The sequence below is a fragment of the Loxodonta africana genome, chromosome 11 (genome assembly GCF_030014295.1).
Source record: "Loxodonta africana isolate mLoxAfr1 chromosome 11, mLoxAfr1.hap2, whole genome shotgun sequence".
NCBI lineage: Eukaryota > Metazoa > Chordata > Mammalia > Proboscidea > Elephantidae > Loxodonta > Loxodonta africana.
The window spans coordinates 23,902,168-23,926,994 of NC_087352.1; the positions used below are offsets into that span (position 1 = coordinate 23,902,168).

Genomic DNA, 24,827 nt, shown 5'->3' on the forward strand with positions numbered 1-24,827 from the left:
TCATTTCCTTCAACTGAAATACTGCGTCTCGAATTTTTCTTTTCCATTCATGATTATAAGTGAGCATTGCATAATGATCACCAGCCTTAAAAATCTATTGGATTTTGACACGTCGTACTTAATCTGTCCTCTAGCTGGACGGAATTTCCTTTTGTTGGTGAATCCGCTGGCTTTTCTCTTCCACATCGTCCTTAGTTCGCCCGTGTGGCTACTGGGAATATTAGGACTGTATTTCTTTAAATCAATTAGCAGAGAGATTAAGATCTAAGACTGTTGATTAGAATCTTGGCTTAACACTTGACAGCTGGGAGAAAATGGGCACTTCCTTAATTGCTCTCAACCACCTTTCTTCAATCCCTGCTAGCCTCCTTTAACCCTTACAAAAAGGGCTTAAACTCTGAGCTACTGAGTAGCATATAAATGCGGGGTGCGGGGAAGGGGGACAGTTGTGATCTTTTCTCTTCTAAAAAGGAGAAAAATATGAAATCTGAAGGGAGTTATTGGAATAAACCCTCTTAAATTTATAATGTGCACATTTGAACTCTTCCTTTGCTTCAACTTGCCGTTTTTAAACAGAACATCTTTACTATTTCCAATTGTTAATTACAGGTTTCCATCTGAAACTTAGCTTATATTGTGATGTGGATATCTAAATGTCTTTCTTCATTTGGGGTAAACCTTTCAGAACTGATGGACTAATCTTATATTGTGGTACAATTCTTGTAGTCTGTTCCAGGTTTATCTGATATGCCATCAACATATTTTTATACAGAAGTGTTCTGTTTTAGCTCTTAAGGTATAATTTGATTTCATGGCTGACTTAGAATCATGAGTAGAAAAGAAGTTCTGCATGCAACGTGGCTCCCATTATAGCAAGGGAAGGAATCTTACCTGGAAAATGTTATGTTGTTGTATGCCAAGAGTAGATTTATTGCCTCCTGTATCTACAACTCGTTAATATTTCTAGCACAGTTATTTATCTTAAAAATTTCCCGGATCTGGGATTGGTTCTGCCAAATTATATTATCCATTAGATTTTTTTCCTGGAATTATATCTCAGTAAAATACTAATCTGGGAAGACTGTATTCTTTATAAAAGGAGCCCTGAGTAGCACAAAGTGTGTTGAGTGCTCAGTTACCAGTTGAAAGGTTGGAAGTTCTAATCCACCCAGAGGTTCCTTGGAGGAAAGGCCTCTAGGTGAACACTAATCCCAACCTTTTGGTTAGCTGCCAGGCACATTGACCACTTGTACCACCCAGGGACTCCTGAAACGGTCCCAGACTCCCAGCATGTGAACCACTAATGTCAAGCAAAGGAGTTGGGAGAGAATTCTGCATGAATTTTACTTCCATTGGAGAGGTTGTTCTTGAAGAAGCAGGTTTGGCAGTAGAATAACCCTGTTCTGGCACATATGCAACCTGTATGTTGACATAAGAGTACTGATTTGCTATAGTCTATTTCTTCCCTTAATTCTTTTTTTTTTTCCCCAGTTTTCCCACATGTCCAATTCAGTGGCACTGAGTACATCTTTTGAGTTGTGCAACCATTCTCGCCCTTTTTTAAGTTGTTCCTCCCCCACTAACATAAACTCACTGCCCCCTAAGGTTCCTATCTAATCTTTCAAGTTGCTGTCATCAATCTGATTCCATACAGATAGCTGTTCAAAAGAGCACAATGCTTAAGGCAGATTTCTTGAGTTGTTAAACTAAATTGTTTTTTTAAGACTTCAGGGGCCTTAATTCTTAGCTGTGAATCCTAATATCTCCCTCACCAAACAAGATGGCGTCTCCAGCACAGTTGGATTTCAACCTGCAGCCTCTTCTGGAAGAGCTTGACCAGGATGAGTTGGGCCAGTTCAAATCTATGCTGAGGTCCTTTCCCCTGCACAAGGCATTCCACCAGCAGGAGCTCCCACATATGGAGATCGAGCAGGCCAATGGGAAGCAACTGGCAGAAATTCTCATCAAAAACTGCCACAGCTACTGGATAGAGATGGCAGCGATCCATGGCTTTGACAAGATGAACCGGGTGGATCTGTCTGAGAGAGCCAAGGATGAACTCCGGGGTGAGCAGAAACCAGTCCATGCTTTGTGCAGGGAGGAGGGAATAAGTCTCCAGGGTTTTAGAAACACCAAAAGCAACATTGGGCCTTAGAGAAGGCTCCCTGTTCTGAACACAAATGTGTTGTTGCTGCTGTTAACTTGCCCTCAAGTTGACCTGGTCTCATGGTGACCCCACGTGTGTGGAGTAGAACCGCACGCCAAAGGGGGTTTTCAATGGCTGTGATCTTCACGGAAGCAGTTCGTCAGGTCTTCCGTGGTGCCACTGGGTGGGTTCAAAATGCCATCCTTTAGGTTAGTAGTTGAGCATAAACAGTTTGTGCTACCCGGGGACCTGAACGTAAATGCAAGACCTTCATAAAGCCTTGGTATCTGTCCTGGTTCTGATATTCTGCTTCTACTTCCAGATAATTATGTATCTACCCTGGTCTCTCTGTATGTCCCTTTTCCTGTTTAAGGTTATTTACATGACAGGTATTCATGATCCTATTCTCATGTTTTTAGAGGTGTTAAATTACTGTATACCCTTGTTCAGATTCGATTTCTAATTGTTCCATCTCCATATAGTATATCTATAAACACTTTCACTCACACACATTTAAACCTCCATTTAGATCAGGTTTTTAATTAGTACTAAGGAGTGCCACTCTGAGTGGAGCAAACAGTTCAGTACTTGACTACAGTTAAGCACTGAAAGGTTGGCAGTTCAAACTCATCCAGAAGGTGCCATGGAAGAAAGTCCTGGCAATCTGCAGATAAGGAGTCACCATGAGTCAGGATCAACTCAATAGCAACTAATGACAACAGTGGTATTTTGGGCTGGGTGATTCTTTGAGAGGGCGGTGTAAGGACTGTCCTCTGCACCACAGGATGTTTAGCAGCGAGCATCCCTGGCTCCTACCCATTAGATGCCAGTAGCAGCATCCCCTCCCCGCCAAATTGTGACAACACAAATATCTTCCAGCATTGCCAAATGTTCCCTAGGGGTCAAGATCACCACCCCCAGTTGAGAATGGTTGCTTTGGATCACAGGTTGTCCACCTTGGCTGTGCTTAGAATCTCCTAGGGACCTTTAACTATACTGATATCCAGGATCTACCCCCAAAGACAGTGATCTCACTAATTGGTCTAGGGTTCCATCTAGGCACGGGAGGCTTTAGAGCTTTTTGTTGTTTTTAGTCACTATTGAGTCAGTTCTGACACGTGGCGATCCCACAGCGGTCACGTGTGTTAGAGGAAAGCTCCACAGGGTTTTCTTGGTTGTGACTTTTTACCAGAGCAGCTTGTCAGGCCTTTCTTCCACAGCACCACAGAGTGGGTTTGAGCCACCAACCTTTAGGTTAGCACCTGATCACAAATCAAATTGCACTACCCAGGAACCTAAAAACTTCCCAGGAGATGCTAATATTTTTCAGCTTTCGTGGCTGGCATTATGTTTATATTTGTCAACACTACTTTAGGGAGTATTTTCTCTTCAGCTTGGGTTCTCCAGGATATATAACCCGGCTCTGTTCCCTTACTTGGTCTCCTTAGTGCTGCTGTAACAAATGCCACAAGTTAGGGGGCTCTAAGGGAGCAGAAATTTACTGTTTCACAGATCTGGAGGCTAAAAGTTCAAATCGGCCTCAGCAGTGTCTATTCCTTCCTTGTCAGTAGCTCTGGGCATACCTTGTGTCTTGATTATCTAGTGTTGGCTATAACAGCAATACCACAAATGGATGGCTTTAACAAACAGGTATTTTCTCACAGTCTAGTAAGCTAGAAGTACAAATTTAGGGCTTTAGCTTCAGGGGAAGGGTTTCTCTCTTTCTAGAGGAATGTCCATCGTAATCAGACTTCCCCTGGACTAGGAGCTTCTCTGTGCAGGAACTCCAGGTACAAAGGAGGCACTTTGCTCCTGGTGCTTTCTTGATGGTTTGAGGTCCTCAACTCTCTGCTTGCGTCCCTTTTATCTCCTGTAAGATAAGAGGCAGTGCAGAACACACCCCAGGGAAACTCCCTTTACGTTGGATAATAGTAAGGGTGTTACAATCCCACCATAATCCTCTTTAAATTGTAAAATTACAATCACAAAGTGGAGGACAGTCACACAATACTGGGAATCAAGGCCCAGCCAAGTTGATACATATTTTTGCAGGGACATAAGTCAATCTGTGACACCTTGGTTCCTTCGCTTGGAGACGATCCTCATGTGGCAATTGTCTTCCCCAGTGTGTGTGGCTCTGTCTCTTCTGGTCTTTCTGTGACTCAGAACTATTAGGTTTAGGATCTTTCCTATACTGGTGTCTCATCTAGTACTGCAATAACAGAAATGACACCAATGCATGGATTTAACAAACATTTATTTTCTCATAGGTGGCTAGGCATCTGATTTCAGGGCATCGGCTCTAGGAGAAGGCTTTTTCTGTTTGCTTTGGAGGGAGGTCCTTGTCTCTTCTGAGCTTTTGTTCCTGGGCGATCCTCATGTGGTTTGACACCTCTCTTCCCCCACCTCTGCTTGCTACCTTACTTGTTTAATTTCTTTTATACCTTCTATATCTCAAAAGAGATTGACTTAAGGCACCCTCTACTGTCTTAACATAATACAGACAACCCATTCCCGAATGGGATTATACTCATAGGCATAAAAAACCAAACCAAACCCACTGCCATCAAGTGGATTCCAACTCATAGCGACCCTGCAGGACAGAGTAGAACTGCCCCATAGACTTTCCAAGGAGCCCCTGGCAGATTTGAACTGCCAACCTCTTGGTTAGCAGCTGTAGCACTTAACTACTATGCCATCAGGGTTTCCTCAATAGGTTATAGGGGTTAGGATTTACAAAATGGTATGACCTCCATCCATAACAACTGGTATGACCTCATTAACAAAACGCAAATCTCTATTTTTAAACAGGATTACATTCACAAATAACAGGAGTCAGGACTCAATACATATTTTAGGGGACACAATTCAAATTATAACACTAACCAATCTTTTTTTCTCTTTAAAAATTTCCCAGTTGTGAAAACTGGGGTGGAAAGGGGGAGTGTGCGGTCGCATTATAGGGATTGCAGCTAGGGTCACATAACAATGTGTATATAAACTTTTGTATGAGAAATTAACTTGAGCTGTAAACTTTCACCTAAAACACAATAAAAAATAAAAATTTCCTGGTTGTATTCCAGCCAGGGATCAGTTCTAGCTTAACATTCCCTGTCTTTCATGGACAGGTGAGGACTTTTAGCCTTGATCTGGCCTCTGGAGATGGCAAATTTGAAAGTAGCAAGATGGAACCCAGAGAGTTCTATACTTAGCAGGATTTGTATCTGAAAGATAATAAATATCATTCACCTCCCCCTTTTTCAGAAGCAGCTTTGAAATCCCTTCGTGAAAGGAAACCTCCATCACTAGGTAAGTGAACTCATATACAATCTTTAATGTGAAATTTTAAAACTCAGTTACTGATTTGTTTTAATTAGACAAGACAACCGAGCATTAGGAATACAAAAAAAAACACAAGACCTCATCCTTGCTCCTGCAGTGGCACTGTTGTCCAGCAGGTAAAAAAAAGTAATAAGACATGAAAAACTAAAATAAGACAGTGTTTATATTGGAAATAAGTAAATACAAACTTGAAAAAGAGAATGAGCCTTCCCTTTGAATCTGAGTGAGCTGAACTAGGTAAGTTGTGTGGCACAAGTTATGTGCTTGGCTGCTAACCAAAAGATTTTGGTGGTTCCAGTCCATTCAGAGGTGCCTCAGAAGAAAAGCCTGGTGATCATCTACTTCTGAAAACTCAGCCGTTGAAAACCCTATGGAACACAATTCTACTAACACGTACGGGTTTGCCATGAGTCAACCACTTGTTGGCAGCTGGTTTTTCTGGTTTGGATACTGTTGTCCTTAGTGGCCATCGAGTTGATTCTGACTCATGGTGACCCCATGTGTGCAGAATAGAACTGCTCTACAGGGTTTTCAAGACTGACCTTTTTAGAAGGAGATTCACTAGGCCTGTCTTCCAAGACACCTCTGGGTGGGTTCAAACTGCCAACCTTCTGGCTGGTAGTCAAGTGCTTTACCTTTCGTGTGACCCAGGGACCCTGGTTTGAACTTCAGGTTGGCTTAAAGCAGGGGTTGGCAAACTACAACCCATAAATCAAATCCAGCCCACTGTTTGTTTTTTTATACACCCCACAAATTAAAAATAGTCTCCATGTTTTTAAAAATGCTTGGAAAAACCTCCAAAGAATATCTCATGACCTGTGAAAATCATACGAAGTTCAAATTTCAATGTCTGTCAAAGTTCTGTTTGAACACAGCCACGCTTACGTGCTTACATATTACCTGCAGCTGCTTTTGCACTACAGCGTAGTTATGACAGACCACATGGCCTGCAAAGCAGAAAAAGTTTGCTATGCTAACCCTTGGCCTAAAGAAATTTTGGGTTAGTGGTTCTCAACATTTTCTTTTTTTTTAAAAAAAAAAAAAACCAACTGCGGGAAAATTGACTCATAGTGACACTAGAGGAGAGAGTAGAACTACCCTATAGGGTTTCCAAGGAGTGGATGGTGGATTTGAACTGCCAGCCTGTTTGTTAGCAGCCAAGTTCTTAATGACTGTGCCACCAAAATACCATTGCCTTGAGCACAAGTCATATTTTAATTTTGGGAATGGTTTGAAAAGCCCCTCTACGACCATTCATACATAAAACCCATACAATCTGAATACTTCTACCAGTGCACAAAATGTTCAAGATCCCATAGTGACAAGATGAATTTCCTATAAAAATTAGCAGCCTTTTAGGCTTGACATTTGGTGATGCTTTAAGGAATTGCCCTTACCACAAAGTGAGTGAGTGTTCAGTGAAATATTCTGAGTAAATAAGTACCAGATAGTTCTTGGCTTAAAGTTGTTTAAAACCTCATTCTCCGCTTCTGTGATACTGTCTTGGTTGTACTACTTATATATGATTTTTCCTCAATTCTTTCAAGGTTCCCTGCCCGGCGACCTCTGCCACCGCCCCCACTCGGTTCCCTGCTAGGAGACCCCCATGGTGTGTTCCTCCCTCCCCCATTCTCTTCTGGGGCCTCCTGTTCCCCTCCGTACCTGCCCCCATCCCTTTTCTATCCCTTCAGCCTAATCAAAATGGATAACCAGCTGGCCCTCTTCTCAGCAGGAAAAACTCTTGTTAATAACCTTGGAATCTTAACTATTTATATTCTAAAGCCTTCCCAAAAGATAACCTCTCCAGTATCAGATGCTTATATCCAATTGCCTCTGGATATCTTCTCAGAAGTCCCTTTGACTCACCAATTCATTATCTAAAATTGAATCTGAGAGACTACTCCCATTGTGACCCCACCCTGTTCCTATGTTCTTCCCAGCACAATGTAACTTTATCTACCTTGTCAGAAACCAGGAATTCAGTCCAGTCAATCCATGAAGTCTTCCTTGATAACGAAGCCTGAAATCATGGCCTGTTTACATTTCAATTTATATCTAGTACCTCATTAACATCATTTTCACATAATCTAGGTTTAAATATTGAGACCGAGTGGTTGAGCCGGGGCCCTCTTGAAGTCCCACTGTCTCCCAGACAGGAGTTTCAGTAATGCCACAGTAACAAGCCCATAATATACCCCCTCCTCTTTTTTTTTCTTTCTTTAGAGATGACATGGACTCAGGAACCAGAAAGTTCAAACTTGGAGGAAATAGAAGAGCAATTAGAGGGAGAGCCAGGTTGGTCTTAGGACATAAAATGTTGAGTAAGCTAAGTGAACCATAACCTTTCTTGCTGTCTTCACCCACTCCTCTTGGGAATTCCATCTCTCTGAAGTCTCATTTTCTTATACCAGTTGTCTCATGGAGAATGCTCCCCTTGCACAAGAATAGAGGGCAAACTGGACACTGGAACAAATAAGAATCCAAAACCAAAAAAAAACAAACCCATTTCCCATCAAGTCAATTCCAGCTCATAGCAACTGTATGCAGCAGAATAGAACTGCCCCATAGGGTTCCCAGGGAGTGGCTAGTAGATCTGGACTGCTGAACACTTAACCACTGTGCCACCAGGGCTTCAACCAGAATTTAGCTCTTAGAAAGTTATGAATATGCTGTATAGCATTCCTTTTAGATTTTAGAAGTTCATGTTATCAGATGAGTTTAATAACTTGAACACTGAGAACTATTGCAGGTAGGTGACTCGTCTAAGCTTTTACCTGATGGTCAATACAGAATTGTTGGTGTTAGTTATTAGTTGCCATCGAGCGTGCTTCGACTCATGCCAACCTTATGTATAACAGAATGAAATGTTGCCCTGTCTTGTGCCATCTTCATGATTGTTGGTATGTTTGAGCCCATTGTTTTAGCTGTTGTGTCAATCTCATTGAAGGTTTTCCTGTTCTCTCTGGCCCTCTACCAAGCATGATGTCCTTTTCTAGCATCTGGTCTTTCCTGATGACATGTCCAAAGTAAGCAAGCAAAAATCTCTCCATCCTTGCTTCTAAGGAGCATCGCAGTTGGATTTCTAATCTTGGTCTCTCAAGTTTGCCTGGTGGTATTTTTTTTTTTCCAGGTTCTTAAAGTACAGTTGCATATTATAAACTTTATTTATGTGTACAAACTTAATGATTTTTAGTAACTTTAAAGAGCTATGCAGCAATCAACACTTCAATCTCACAATAGTCCCATCACTCCAAAAAGGTCCCTTGTGCCCATTTGCAATGACTCCCTGACCTCCACCCTGAGGCAACGACTAGTCTACTTTCTCTCTGGATTTGCCTTTTTTGGACACATGTGGCCTTTTTGGGTCTGGATTCTTAACTGTTTTTACTTAGCATAATGGTTTTTTTAGTTTCCTCCATGTCATTACATGTATCAATTGATCCAGTCCTTTTTTATTAGCTGAATAATACTTATCCATAAAGTTGATGGATTTTATTTCTACGTTCTGATAATACAGCTATGAACATCCATGTGCAAGTCTTTGTGTAGACACTTTTTCATTTCTCTTGGGTAACACTTAAAAAGTTGTCTGGTATTTCAGATGGGTGGCATACCATTAGTACTGCTACTCAAACATTTGAGTAATGAATTGAGGCTGTTATGGTGATGATCTAAGATAAGTAGTTACAATATTGTTTTGATCTGTTCAGTTTTATTGTTATTGTTGAGAAATATATACAGCAGAAAATACGCCAATTCAACCATTTCTACATGTAAAATTCAGCGACCAAAACCAAACCGAACCCATTGCCATTGAGTCGATTCCGACTCATAGCAACCCCATAGGACAGAGTAGAACTACCCCATAGGGCTTCCAAGGAGTGCCTGGCAGATTCAAACTGCCAATCTTTTGGTTAGCAGCTACAGCTCTTAACCACCACATCACCAGGGTTTCCAAATTCAGTGACAGGATTGTTTTTTCAAGTTGTGCAGTCATTCTCACCCTCCTTCTCTGAGTTGTTCTCCCCCATTAACAACTCACTGCCCCCTAAAGGTTCCTATCTAATCTTTCAAATTGCTGTTCTCATTTTGCTATCATATAGATCTTAAAACAGCATTAATGTTCAATGCAGACATTTTTTACTGGTTAAGATAAGCTATTGTTTGGTCTTAAGACTTCAGGGGATATTTTTGGTTTAAGTTTGAAAGATTTTCTCAGGGTAATAGTTCCAGGGGTTCATCTAGTCCCCATGGCTCCAGAAAGTCTGGAGTCCATAAGAATTTGAAATTCTGTTCTGCATTTTTCCCCTTTTGATCAGGATTCTTCTATTAAACCTTTGTTAAATAATCATAGCTGGGCAGCACCCAGTTCTTCTGGCCTCCTGGCAAAGGAGGCAGTTGTTCCTGGAGGTTACTAGCCAGACATTCCACATCCTCCTCCTACTTCTGTCTCTCCTCCCTCTGTTGCTCCAAGTGAATAGAAATCAGTTGCCATACATTGGATGGTCACGTGCAAGTTTTTAAGACCCCAGGTACTACGTTTTAAAACAATAGCAATTCATTCGTTCACAATTTTGGAGGCTAGAGTCCCAGATCAAAATTTTAGCAGGGCCAATCTCCCTCTGAAGCTTCTATGGAAGAATCCTTCCTTTCAGCCTCTCATGGCCCCACACACCCTTGGCTTGTAGCAGCATAGCTCCAATTTTCTATATCTTCACATGGCCGCCTTCTCTGTGTGTATCTTCTTTATGTCTTTGTGTCTAAATCTCCCTCTCCTTGCCTTACAAAGACACTACTCATCAGATTTAGGGCCTGTCTTACATCCGGGATGTTTTCATCTCAAAGATCTTTAAATAATTACATCTACGAAAAGACTATTTCCAAATAAGGTCATATTCTGAGGTTCCAGGTAGACATGAACTTGGGGGGACACTATTCAATTCACTATGGTATCTACATGGTCTATAATTTATTACACAGTATTATTCTTGGCATTGAAGACTTCCAGCTGCCTAAGACATGAACATTGTTTTAAGAACTCATAGTCCAATACAAGAAGAGACACATGTGTAACATAGTATAGCAATTGCTATAATTCACGTTGAGTTTTGATAGCATATTTCTTATGGCTCTACAGAGTATTTCTTGTTACGACTCTACAGAGTACAGACATGTCACTTGGTGTAGGGAGTCATCTGTCCTATTTATCACATCTCTATACTCAACCATTGTACCTCCTACCAGCACATAATGTGGACAAAGAATTCAGATTAGACTCTGAACTCTCTGGAGAAGTCAACTATTTTTGTGCCAAGCCCACTCTATTTTCTGTGTTTTTATTGTTTTTTTTTTTTTTTTTTTTTTTGCAGAGCTCACCCAGGTAGAGAGAGATGATCCCATAAACCTAGAATCAGATGAGGGTTGGAAAGCAAAAAGGCCAGGTTGGTGTTTTATCTTCCTGAACTGAGTTTGGTGTCTGGGTTGTTCTTCGTAAAGCTCACTCTTTTTTTTTCTTTACTACACAATACCAAGGTTTTTTTTTTTTTTTTTTTTTCCTGATGAATAACCATTATACCCTGTCTGCCCTCGTACCTTATATTACTGAAGATAAAGAAGATAAATTTAGGATTACATTGAAGAAGAAGTTTTGGGAAATCTGGAAGAACAACCTTAACCCTGGAGCTGCCGAAAACTTCCGTGTTATCACCCAGAGATACAAAATGCTGATCCCATTCTGCAATCCTAAAATGCTAACAGGGCCATTTCCAGACACAGTGGTGCTGCGAGGGCCTGCTGGTGTTGGGAAAACCACACTGGCCAAAGAGTTGATGCGGGACTGGACACAGGACAATCTTGCAAAGACCTTCAAATATATTTTCTATCTCAGCTGCAAGGAACTCAACCACATAGGGCCGTGCACTTGTGCTGAGCTGATTACCAAGGACTATCCTGAGTTGCAGCATGCCATCCCAGACGTCCTAGCCCAATCACGGAAGATCCTGATCATCATTGATGGTTTCGATGAGCTGAGATTCCCCCCTGGGGCACTGATCAGTGATATATGTGGTGACTGGAAGAAGCAGAAGCCAGTGCCTGTCCTCTTGAGTAGTTTGTTCATGAAGAAAATGTTCCCCAATGCAACTCTCCTGATCACCACACGACCCTGGGCACTGAGAGAGCTCCGGTTCTTGGTGGAACGGCCACTCTTCGTAGACATCGAGGGCTTCTTGGAGGTGGACAGGAGGGAGTATTTCTTGAAACACTTCCAAGATGAGGACCAAGCCCTGCGAGCTTTCGACCTAATGAGGAGCAACACAGCCTTGTTCAGCCTGGGCTCAGCCCCCATGGTGTGCTGGGTTGTCTGTACTTGTCTGAAGCTGCAGATGGACAAGGGGGAGGACCCCACACCCACTTGCCAAACTACCACCTCGCTTTTCCTGCGTTTCATCTGCAGCCAGTTTATGCCGGCACCTGACAGCTGTCCTGGTCAGTGCCTCCAAGCCCCAGTGAAGGCTCTGTGTCTCCTGGCAGCTGAGGGTGTGTGGACACAGACATCTGTGTTTGATGGAGAAGATCTTGAGAGACTTGGGGTGAAGGAGTGTGAGCTCAGTCCTTTCCTGGACAAGAATATCCTTCAGAAGGTCAAGGGCTGTGAAGGCTGCTACTCCTTCATCCACCTCAGTGTCCAGCAGTTCTTTGCCGCCATATTCTATGTTCTGGGGAGTGAGGAAGAGAAGGAAGACAGGGAGAGCCACAGGGAGGATATTGGCAATATACAAAAGCTGTTCTCCAAGGAAGAAAGATTAAAGAACCCCAGCCTGCCCCAGGTTGGGTACTTCTTGTTTGGCCTCTCAAATGAAAAGAGAACCAGAGAGCTGGAGACAACGTTTGGCTGCCAACTGTCAATAGATGTCAAGCAGGAATTGCTGAGATGGAAAGTGAAGTCCAATGAGAACAAACCCTTCTCAGTGATGGGCATGAAGGAGGTGTTTTACTGTCTCTATGAATCTCAGGAGGAAGAGTTTGTGAAGGATGCAATGGCCCATTTCAAGGAAATATCCCTAAAGTTAAAAAGTGAAATGGACGTTGTACACGCTTCTTTCTGCCTCAAGCATTGTCAAAATTTGGAGAAAATTTCACTGAAGATAGAAAAAGGGATATTTCTGGAGAATGATACTTCCTTGGAATCGGGCTCTCAAGTTGAGAGGTAAGAGCTTTCATTTTCATTCTTGGTTTGCCTATCTTCATCCTCCTCCTATGTCCTAAGAACAAACCAGAGTCTCCCGTTACCTTTGTTAGTTGCTTTTGAGTCAATTCCAGCTCATGGTTACCCCATGTGTGCAGAGTTACAACTGTTCTGATAGGGTCTTCAAGGCTGTGACTTCTCAGAAGCAGATCACCAGGCTGTCTTCTGAGGTACCTTTGGGAGGGTTCAAACCACCAGCCTTCTGGCTAGCAGTGGGCTGGTAGTCAAACACTTAACCGTCTGCACTACCCAGAGACTCCCTGCTTTTTCTTTCTTTTAGAGTCATTCTTTTTCTTCTTCCTGGACTTCCTTCCTGCTTAACCTTCAAGGTGGGCGAGCGTGATATTTTGATGGGGAATGGGGACTTTGGAACCAGATTTTGTTTTGAGACTTACTCTCCCTTTTTATTTTTATTGTTGGCACCACGTTTGCCAATTCAACATTTTTCACATAAATGCAATTCAGTGAGATCAGTTACATCAATCTTGTTATGCAATGATCACCAATATCCTTTGCCAAATTTTCCATCTTTATAAACAAAAACTCATTGTTTCCTAGACCATGATTCTCCCCTGGTAACAGGGCTTCAAACCGGTTTGAATCCCTGCTGAGAATTTGCATTTCCACCCCAGATAATACTGAATCAAAATCTACATTTTTAACAAGATTCCTAGGCAGTTCTTACCTTTGATGAATTTTGAGATGTACTGCTCTACCGGGCTTTCTGGGTACTAGTGGTTCTCAGAGCTGGCCCCTAACCAGTAACAATATTAACATTGCCTGGGATCTTGTTCGAAATGTAAAATTGTATAAAGCCCTGGCCTGGTAACCACAGGTGAGCTCTGATCTCTGTGTATTTACCTTTCCACTTAGTTCATATTCCTGAGATCATACAGTATTTCAAGTCTCTTGGGTATATACCTTAAGTGCTGCCAGGTCAGTTTCTACTCAGTGACCCCATTTGACAGACTAAAATTGTCCCATAGGGATTTCTAGGCTATAAACTTTATGGAAGCAGATCGCCAGGTCTCTTTGGAGCCACTGGGTAGGTTCAAACTGCCAACATTTTGGTAAGCAGCGGAGTACTTAACCGTTGTACCACCAGGGCTCCTTCAGTATTCCTTTGTCAGTAATCTGTTTTAACTTCCTGATACATCATACTTTCACATGCCCTCACCATTGTCCTGAAAGTCTTTTTTTTTTTTTTTTTTCTGATTATAAAGATAGCTACATTTTTTTTTTTTTTTTTTACATATATATGGAACCCTGGTTACACAGTGGTTAAGAACTTGGCTGCTAACCAGCCAAGGTCGGCAGTTCGCAATCTACTAAGCTGCTCCTTGGAAACCTTGTGGAGCAGCTCTACTCTGTCCTATAGGGCTGCTATGAGTTACTAGGGTCAGAATTGACTATGGCAAAGAGGTTTTTTTTTATATACATATATAGTTAAAGCAAGATTGATAAATATAAATATAAGTCACCTGTGCAAATCCTAACACCCAGAGGTTACCACCAGGAAACAAAGGTTCTTTGAAAAACTTAATGTACATGAATATACAACTACTTAAAGGTTGTATTTTTCTCAAGTTTTTATGAACATTGCCTTAGGTTAAGAGATGGTAGTTGTAAACTAGAGAATGGTCACATGTTACATGTAAAGATACACTGTTAGGTCTTCAAATATCCCCAACTGATAATGTATAAGGAGCACTGGTGGCACAGTGGTTAAGAGCTCAGGCTGATAACCAAAAGGTTGGCAGCTTGAATCCACCAGTTGCTTCTTGGAAACCCTATGGGGTATTTCTTCTGTCCTGTAGCGTCACTGGAAACTCTGGTGGCGTGGTGGTTAAGTCCTATGGCTGCTAACCAAGAGGTCGGCAGTTCAAATCCGCCAGGCGCTCTTGGAAACTATGGGGCAGTTCTACTCTGTCCAAAGGGTTGCTATGAGTCGGAATCAAATCCAGGGCAACCGTTTTGGGGTTTTTTTTAATATGTATATTGCTCTTAATCTTCTTCCAATGATGTGCTTAGAATTCTAATTTATTCTAATCCTTGGTTAGAATAAGCAAAAAGCACAACTTCTTTCTCCAGTGATGTTTTATGTGATTATTTGTTAGTGGTATTAAATACTGAATCATCCAGCTTTTAGAGTTATACCTATTTACTAGAAGTGTGGAGAGTCCCTGAGTGGTACAAATGGTTAGCACTCTTAGATGCTAACTGAAAGGTTAGAGGTTCATGTCTACCCAGAGGTGCCTTGGAAGAAAAGACCTGGTGGTCTACTTTTGAAAAATCAGCTCCTGAAATCCCTGTGGAGCACAGGTCTACTCTGACACAAGACGGGGTCGCCATGAGTCAGAGTCAAGTTGACAGCAACTATTCTTGCTTTGGTTTGGCTATTAGGGGTATGTACCCTGAGCCAACCCTAAATACTTTTACCATGATGGCCAAATAATTGGCTTTTATCTCCAGAAATCCTTGGTAAATTCCTTCATCCTGGACATCTCTTTTCCCTTCATCTTTTCCTTGCAGGTCTCAGAAGGATCAGCGCATTCTACCTTTCTGGATGGACCTTTGTTCCATGTTTGGCTCAAACAAGAATCCAATATTTCTGGAAATCGATCGAAGCTTCCTTAGTGACTCCTCAGTGAGGATTCTTTGTGAACAAATGGCCTCTGCCACCCATAATCTCCAGAAGGTGGTGTAAGTAAAAGCTAATTTCGCTGAATTGAAATCCCTAGGGCATGACCAAGTGTCTTGTGTTCTAATATCAGAGCAATATGTGAATCCCTGCCCCAGACTCCAACCAAGTGTTCAGGATACAGGTAACTGAAGGGATTCCTGTCCTTAATATTTGTCTACTAGAACAACTATATGAAATGATTTTTAATAAAATGTAAATTATGGTTTGGACAGCCACAGAACACCGTAAGGGACATCAAGATCTGAGGGCAGTTTTAGTCCTATTATGACGACCGTAGGGTTGTATGTAGACCAGGGTTTCTCAACCTGTGTTGGAACCTGGGCTGTATATATCCTTACTGGAGTGTGGGGAATGTCCTGTGTGTTGTAGGATATTTAGAAACATCCCTAACATCTACTCACTAGATGCCGGTAACACATATCACCCTCCATGGTTGTGACAACACAAAATGTCTCTAGTCATTACCAAATGTCCCCAGAGGGTGGGTGCCTGGTCACCCCTGGTTGAGAACCTCTGATGAAACATAATGGAGATCAGCATGCTGGGACAAGCTTTGAGAACCGAGCATTAGTAAGGGATTGTCACTTGGGCCAGGGGCATTGGTGATTCAGTGGTAGGAATCTCACTAACATACAAAAGACCCCGATTTGATACCCAGCCGATGCCCCTCATGCAGCCACCACCCATCTGTCAGAGGAGGCCTGTGTGTTGCTGTGATGCGGAATAGGTTGATGGAGCTTCCAAACTAAAACTGACTAGCAAAAAAGACCTGCTGGTCTACTAACCCCTATGGATCATAACAGTCTGATCTGCAACCAGTCAATGGAAACGGCACAAGACAAGGCAGGATTTTGTTCTGTTGTGAATGGGTTCACCATGGGTTGGGGACCAATTCAACCTGAGCTAACAACAGCAACAGCCACCATTTTGCAAAAAGCCATAGAAGAACAGCTTTTGTTTGGAGGGTTTGCTAATGACTGATTTATTTCCCTTTTTGCAAAAGTTTGAGATGACTAAAGAAACTAGAGCCTCTAATAGTTTCTATTGGACCCCTGGTGGCGCAGTGGTTAAGAGCTCGGCTGTTAACCAAAAGGTCTACAGTTTGAATCTACCAGCCACTCCTTGGAAACCCTGAGGCAGTTCTACTCTGTCCTTTAGGGTTGCTTTGAGTCAGAGCTGACTTGATGGCACGTGACAATAATAGTTTCTAAAGCTCGAAAATCTCCAACCCTCTGTTCCTGTCTATGCACAATAGGTTCAGCAACTCAAGAGCTCATCTTTGTTTTCTCTAGCCTCAACGATATCTTGCCTGCCAGTGCTTATCGGGACTTCTGCCTCGCTTTCAGTGGTCAAGAGACTCTGACACATCTGACCCTTCAAGGCAGTTGCCAGAATGATGTCCTTCCCCTGTTGTGTGAGGTTTTGAGACACCCAAAATGTGACCTGCAGTACCTCAGGTACATCTCGCCATTGCTAAGAACTCAGCATCCAAACAGTTGCCGTGAGCTTATATAGTACATCTCTGTGGATTAGGAAAAAAGGATACTTTATTCTGATTAGGGAGTCCTGGTGGCACAGTGGTTCAGAACTTGGCTGCTAACCAAAAGGTCAGCAGTTCGAATCCACCAGCAGCTCCTTGGAAACCCTATGGGGCAGTTCCATTCTGTCCTACAGAGCGCTCAAATTATGGCTTTGTCTCTACTAAGGTAAACTTGGGTTAACTACTTAACTCTGTCTTTTCCTCGTGAGGCATACTTGGGTGGTGCATACGGTTAAGTGCTTGGCCGCTAACAAAAAGGTTGGTGGTTCAAATCCACCCAGAAGCACCTTCGAAGAAAGCCTTGGTGATCTAATTCTAAAAGGTCACAGCCATAGAAAACCCTATGGAGGGCAGTTTTGCTTTGACACATGCAGTCGCCAGGAGTCAGAAGCGACTGGAGGCGACTGGTTTTCTCATTAGTAAAATGGGATATTTATCTCAAGAATTTGAGGATTGGATGCAACCAAATGCGCACAGTCCATGCATTCGATGGTAGCCGTCATCACTGATGATCACCTTTTCCTTTCCCTATGAGGAGTAACCAGGAAAACAGAGTCTGTGACCTTAAAATTCTGTTTACTAATTTGCTTCTCAAGGAGCCCTGGTTGCTCAACAGTTAAGCACTTGGCTATACTAACCAAAGGCTGGTGGTTCAAACTCACCAGCTGTTCTGTGGAGGAAAGGACCTGGCAATCTGCTCCCATAAAGATTACACCCTAGGAAACACTATGGGGCAGTCCTACTCTGCCCTTAGGGATGCTATGAGTCAGAATCAACTCAACAGCATGAAACAGCAACATATTTGTTCCTCAGTGATTAAACTGAGACCCAAAATGGAAAGGGGGAGACTCCACGTCAAATATTTCTGCTCATTTTCTTTGAAGCAATTACAATTCTGCCTTATATCCTAATTCTTCAGCTACATCTGGTTCCCCTGCGTAGGCTCTAAGGGCAGAAAATGGTTTTTTTTAGCTGGGTTTTAGCGAACTCTAGCTTTGCGGCAGATAACTCCACTTGGTACTTCACGTGGATTATCAACTTCCAACACCTAACATGAGGGTGCAACTTTATTACCAACTGAAAGATGGAGAAAATGAGACTTAATGACATTAAGTAATTTGATCATGATTTCATACATAGTAAGTGGCAAAACCAGTATTTAAAAAAAAAAAAAATTTCCAGGGGCCATGCTGATAATCCATAATGTTCCAACAAAGTTCGATTTGCACGTAAGGGTCTCCAGGCATAGAATATATGTAACGTGTTGCTTACTGAACTTGATTGACTGGGCACCTAAACGGGTAGGCCTCAATGTGTGGTATCTGGACTAACAGCATCTGCATCAGCTGGGAACATGTCGAAATGAAATCTTGGGCCCACCTCAGATTTTCTGAATGAAACTATTGGGATGTGGCCCAGGAATTTAGGGTTAGTCTTTTTTTGTTGTTTGTTTAAAACTATATTTAAGTCATCCATGTTGAGGTTTTGTTATTGTTAGGTACCATCAAGTCAATTTTTGACCAGAGATCCCATGTGACAGAGTAGAACTGTCCCATAGGGTTTTCTGGGCCTGTAATCTTTATGGAAGCAGATCACTAGGTCTGTCTTCAGCAGAACGGCTGGGTAGGTTCAAACCACCAACATTTTGGTTAGCAGCTGAGCATTTTAACCATTCACCACTGGGGCTCCTCCCAAGAATTAGTTTTAACAGGTTTTCCAGGTGTTTGTGTGCAACTTAAAACATAAGTTATTGGGTTCTACATCTAATTGAGATGACTAAAGACACTGAAGCTTCTAGAAGTTTCTAAAGCTTAAAAATATTGCAGCCCTTTGTTTCTATCTATGCATGGTATACGTTCAGAAACTCAAGATCTCACCTTCGTTTTCTCTAGCAGCAAGATAGAGCTGAGTCAGTATGTCTGAACTGGGGGCTAAGGGTTTGCATTTGCAGCTGTCTCTGAGGCTGGTGCAGCTGAACTAGGGACCACATGTTGACAACTACTACTACAGCTAATTTAGGCCAGATGATAGAGTGAGACAATTACACAGTATTTGTTTTAGATTCTCAAGCATGACTTGTTCCTGTTTCTCCTGCAGGTTGGAATCCTGTTCAGCCACCACTCAGCAATGGGGTGATCTCTTCTTGGTCCTTGAAATCAACCAGTCCCTAACATACCTGAACTTCACAGCTGATGAGCTCTTGGATGAAGGTGTGAAGTTGCTATGTACAACATTGAGGCACCCAAGGTGTTCCCTGCAGAGGTTGTCGTAAGTCTCTCTTCTTGTCTACGGAGTATCTCTATTCTAGGTCTGCGGCCATGGAATTCCAGCTGGGATGTCTTAGTTATCTAGTGCTGCTATAAAAAATACCACAAGTGAATGGCTTCAAAATAAATTTATTCTCTCATCGTCTAGTAGGCTATAAGTCCAAATTCAGGGCATCAGCTCCAGGGGAAGGCTTTCTGTCAGCTCTGGGGAAAGGTCCTTGTTATCAATCTTCCCCTTGCCTAGGAGCTTCTCAGTGCAGGGACCCCAGGTCCAAAGGACAGGCTCTTCTCCTGACACTACTTTCTCTGTGGCATGAGGTCCTCCATGTCTCTCTGCTGGAAAAGAGGTTGGCTCAAGATACAATCCAATCTTACAGATTGAGTACTGCCTCATTAATATAACTTCCATCATAGAGATAGGATTTACAACACATCGGAAAGTTACATCAGGTGAGAAAATGGTGGACAGTTGCACAATACCGGGAATTATGACCTAGCCAAGTTGATACACATTTTGTGGGGGCACAATTCAATCCACAACCAGGGGTAACAACCTGGAATTGGGAGCATGAAGGTGACACACAGACCTTCCTATTGATGGAAATACCTGGTCCATATTTTTGGTACCAGGTGCATGGCCCATGTATCTTGTCCTTTCCTTCCTCTTCCTTCATGGGTCATTAGCATAGGAGAGAGGGGAGGGGGAAGTTACAAGAAGGGTTGTAGCTGAGGACTCTAGCATTTGGAGGCAGCCAAAGAAGGTTGGACTTCAGAAGTGTTCCTACCATCTTACCGTTTGTGTGATGCTTCTGCAGGTTGGAAAACTGTCATCTTACAGAAGCCAGTTGCAAGGATCTCTCTTCTGCTTTGATCATCAACCAGAAGCTGACACACCTGTGCTTGGCAAAGAATGAGCTTGGAGATGGTGGAGTGCAGCTTCTGTGTGAGGGCTTGAGTTACCCTGACTGTAAACTACAGGCCCTGGTGTAAGTCTACACTGGCTGCCTTAGCTTGTGTCTGTGTATATATACCCCATGCCCTTTATATTCCCACATTCCCCTATACCTCCCCACCCACTGAAATAGGTCTAACTAGGCTAAAGCCAAGATGTTGGCAGGGCTGTGTTCCTTCTGAAGACTCTAGGGGAGAGTAAGTTTCCTCGCCTTCTCAGCTTCTAGGGGCTGCCCACATTCCTTGGCTCATGGTTCCTTCCTTATCTTCAAAGCTGGCATTATAGCATCTTGAAATCAATTTCTCCCCACCCCTGCCACACACCCTTCTGCATCCTTCATCACATCTCCTTCTGACTCTGACCCTCCTGCCTCCCTCTTCTAAGAACTAAATATAATTACATTAGGCTCACCCAAATAATCCAAGATAACTTCCCCATATCAAGACCCTTAACCACATCTTCAAAGTACCTTTTGCCATGTAAGGTACCATATTCAGACTCCAGGAATTATGACAAGGGCATATTTGGGGACTATTATTCTGCCTACCACGTCTCTGGGTGGCACAGTCTGTAGTCATGCTGCTAAGTGAAAGACTGGCAGTTCGAGCCCACCCAGCAGCACCACGGAAGAAAGGCTTGGCAATCCACTTCTGTAAAGATTTAGCCAGGAAAGCCCTATGGAAGCCCTGTGTGTTACTCTGTAATACATGGGGTTGCCAGGAGTTGGAATCAACTTGAGGGCAATGTGACAGGTTTGGTGTCTTTCTTTCTACTTACCACACCACCCCCACGACTTCGTTTCTGAGCCTCTATTTCCAAGCTTGTCTAAAACCCGTGACTTGAGATAGAAGATCATGGTGTTGGAACATTAAGCCAACAGATATTTTTCTACGTGGTTGACTTCTAGGCTGTGGAACTGTGGTATAACCGACAGTGGCTGCAATCATCTCTCAAAGCTTCTCCAACAAAAATCAAGCCTAACACACTTGGATCTGGGGCTGAATCACATAGGAATTACTGGACTGAATATTCTGTGTGAGGCCTTAAAGGAACCAACGTGTAACTTGAAACATCTACGGTAAACTATGCTTCTTAAACTTCAACCTGTATCTGAAATGAAATATCAGCATAGCATATTCCTCCAGCTATATTTCTGGGAGGGGCAGTAGTGTTTCAGTGGTAGAATTACATACACAGCAACTACCTGTCTGTCAGTGGAGGCGTGCGGTGCTATGGTGCTGAACAGGTTTCAGCAGTTTCCAGACTAAGATGGACTAGGAAGCAAGGCCTGGTGATCCATTTCTGAATATCAGCCATTGAAAACCCTATGGAGCACAGTTCTACTCTGACACACACGGCATTGCCATGAGTCAGATTCTTGGACTTACGGCGTAATTATTTACCGAGGGGGAGCTATGGTGGTCAGCCATGGTCCTGTTATGAAAATCAAACTGCTTACCTCGTGGTGCTTTTGGGAAGAGTTGGTGTCTGGGCTATGTTGGTTATAGAGGTCTGGGTGGGAAGTCAATATCCTCTTAGAAGCCTACTCTTTGGAGTGAGTCTGCTGTCTCCTAGAAGTAGTCCATATGTGAACCAGGAGTTTCTTCCTAGAAGTGTGAGGACTTCTTAAAATTCTCGGGTACAACATAGACCACTGATGGCTTAAAGTAATCATTGTGTAGGATACATTTATTTAACATGAATCTCAGATTATAAGGTACCATGCTAGTCAAAACAAGGTAATGGGGATGTTAGAGTTTTCTTACTCCCCTTTTTGTGAGTTCTCTCCCAATCCAGATGATACTGGTGAGTTTCAATCAAGGAGTGTACTGCCCTCAAAGACAACAGCAAAGCTGTTACCTTAGACCAGCCGGTCAGATATTGTTTTCTCGGTCTTTGAGTCTCAAGATGAGTGACTTCATGTGGAGGTTGCTTTCTGGATCATAAATCCTGGAAATGTTGGTATGCCCTGGCCCTTTCTTTCTAAAACTCAGCCTTTAGCTCTTTGAGGCTATCAGCTACCCCATTTCCTTCAAATAAGTCCTTTTAAGTTAATGATTTCTATTTCTGTTACTTGAAACCCTAACATCATACCCTCAGTCTTAGAGCAACATACTTAAAAATTTTGGTGTGGTCCATTCTTCATGTTCCATTTCTGATTCAACACTTTTACTTGAACACAGATCTGGATGGGGGAACTGTTTGTTTTTGTTTCTCTACCACAAGATGTGATTGACCTCAAAAAAAAAAAAAAAAAAATACACACATCTTTTACCTCAGAGGGTCATATTTAAAATGTCTTGAAGCTTCTTGGTTCTTATGTTAACCAAAGTTACTTTGGTTGCCAACAAGATAAATCTACTCAAGCCTAGCTTAAGGTTGTACTGGGTGTGTTGTGAATCTTGGACAACAAAATAAAAACTACTTTTGGTGGTGGTCATAAAACCAGGACTACATTGCTACCAAGAAACATGACAGCTGATCTCCATCTTATCTTTGTGCATATTTTGTTTTAATTATTCTCTCCCTCTGCCCACACCCCCATTTCTACATGCACATAGCTGAATATGGTTACCAATGCCAGTTGCCATCAAGCTGATTTCTGAATCATGGCTGCCCCAGGTATGTCAGAGTAGAACTGTGCTCCATAGGGTTTCCAATGGCTGATATTTTGGAAGTAGAGCTCCTTTCTTCGGAGGTAGCTCTGGGTGGACTCTAACCTCCAACTCTCAGTTAGCAGCCAAGCATGTTAACTGCACCACCCAGGAAATCCTGAACGAGGTTCCCACAGAGGTAAATCATAGAACTGAGGTGTTGGTGTCATCTCAAGTCAAATGGTGGCTAGCTAGTATCTTCTAGCTCTAAGGGGTTGGTGGGAAGTGGGCCTTACTTGGCTTCGTTCAAGTATATACATCTCATCTGCTTAATTGATCCCCCTAGTCTACCAAGTAGAAGTTGTCAAAGTTATAGACTGGGTAGGCATTAGAGTTGTACCACAGGTAAATTTATCAATTAAATCTCACGGAAAATACAGAATAATAAATGGTCCAAGCAACTAAAGTTACACAGTGTGGCTTTATACCATTATGGCATTAACCTGATATTATCTTTTTACGTATCAAATCTGTATGGAACTCTGTAACATAGCATAACCAAAAAAAGTGGCACAAGAAATATTTTTTCTCTTTATCCCCCAGGCTAAACATAAATGAATCTGATGCTCAAATGCAAAAGCTGCTGGAAGAAGTCAAAGGAAGCAATCCGCAACTGACTATTGAGAACGACAAACTAAGATTCCAGGAAAAACTTTCTTCTTATGACTTCCTTCTCTGAAATCCCCCTGGAGTCATTTCTCCTGCAAAGGTGATAGTGAATTTCCTACGAGCCTCCTCAGTCATAAGTTGGTGGCTAGATGCTATCTTAGCTTTGGCCTTCCCTCTGGCTTACATGAAATGTGCACGAGTCACTTAGCCCTGTTATGTGTGAAATAATCTGTATCACAAGTATATCAAAAGAAATAAAGGTGAAAGCAGTTACAAACTAAGTTGTACTTATTAATGGGTTCTGACAAAACTCGGAAAAATACCTTATTTTTGGAGTATTTTGGGAAAAAGTGACTGAAGTATTTGTGATCACACTGATGCGTTTGCCTTGCTATTGTGCAGTTCTGGTTGTTCTTGGCCTACATAAGAGCTACCTGGTGAGTGTTCTTGTTAAAAGCGTTTCTCTTCCCAACCCTACTCTTAGGTGCTTTAACGAAGCACATATCCGGTCATATCATTGTTATACTTCGTAACGGCTCTTAATTTACTTACAGAAAATATAATTCCGTGCATAGTTCCTCCCTATCTGATCTTCACCATTTCCTTGTGACATATACAATCCCAAAACTCCTTAAAATAAGTCAGTTGCTTTTTATTTAGCACTAATTTGCATTCAAGGCATTGACCAAAACACTTGATATATACACGTGTACATGCATCTGCTTGTTCTTGTACAAATGTGGTTGTCAGGTGTCACTGAATCAGCTCCGACGCACAGCAACCCTATGTACAGCAGAATAAAACACTGCCTGGGCCTGCACCACCTTCACAATCATTGCTATGTTTGAGCCCATTGTTGCAGCCACTGTCATTCCATCTCATTGAGGGTCTTTCTGTTTTTCACTGGCCCTCTACCAAGCATGATATCCTTCTCCAGGGATTGGTTCCTCCTAATAACGTGTCCAAAGTATGTGAGATCAAGTCTCCCCATCTTTGCTTCTAAGGAGTATTTCAGCTGTACTTCAAGACAGATTGGTTGGTGGTTCTGGAAGTCCATGGTATATTCACCAGCACCATAATTCAAATGTCTCAATTCTTTGGTGTGGTCTTGTACACATACACTCAAACGCATATACTCAACTAATTCTTCCAGCAACCCGATGGGGTAGATTAAATCATTGTGAAAATACTGATGTTTATAAACTGTCAAATATCTAGGCGGGCGGGCTGAGTAATGGTCTTCAAGGACAGCCAGATCTCTGTTCCCAGGAATGTGTGAATATTACCTTACATTGGAAAATGACTTGCAGATGTGATTAAATCTTAAAATGGAGAGAATATCCTGAATTATCTGAGTGGCCCATAAA

The 24,827-nt window shown here is 42.3% G+C and overlaps 1 protein-coding gene across 1 annotated transcript; it reads left to right on the forward strand.

Annotated features, from left to right (window-relative positions):
- The first annotated feature begins 1,682 nt into the window (after positions 1 to 1,682).
- Positions 1,683 to 23,881, forward strand: LOC100668709 (NACHT, LRR and PYD domains-containing protein 2). The gene is made up of 8 exons (XM_064293187.1): positions 1,683 to 2,066; positions 11,096 to 12,695; positions 15,267 to 15,437; positions 16,731 to 16,895; positions 19,076 to 19,246; positions 20,061 to 20,231; positions 21,105 to 21,275; positions 23,395 to 23,881. The coding sequence occupies exons 1-8, from the start codon at positions 1,781 to 1,783 to the stop codon at positions 23,528 to 23,530; spliced, it is 2,871 nt and encodes a 956-aa protein (XP_064149257.1). The 5' UTR covers positions 1,683 to 1,780; the 3' UTR covers positions 23,531 to 23,881.
- Positions 23,882 to 24,827: the final 946 nt, after the last annotated feature.

Coding starts and splice junctions, on each gene's coding strand:
- LOC100668709 (XM_064293187.1), top strand. CDS start 1,781: ATGGCGTCTCCAGCACAGTTGGATTTCAACCTGCAGCCTCTTCTGGAA. Junction 12,696..15,266: donor TCGGGCTCTCAAGTTGAGAG/GTAAGAGCTTTC, acceptor TTTTCCTTGCAG/GTCTCAGAAGGATCAGCGCA. Junction 20,232..21,104: donor TGTAAACTACAGGCCCTGGT/GTAAGTCTACAC, acceptor GTTGACTTCTAG/GCTGTGGAACTGTGGTATAA.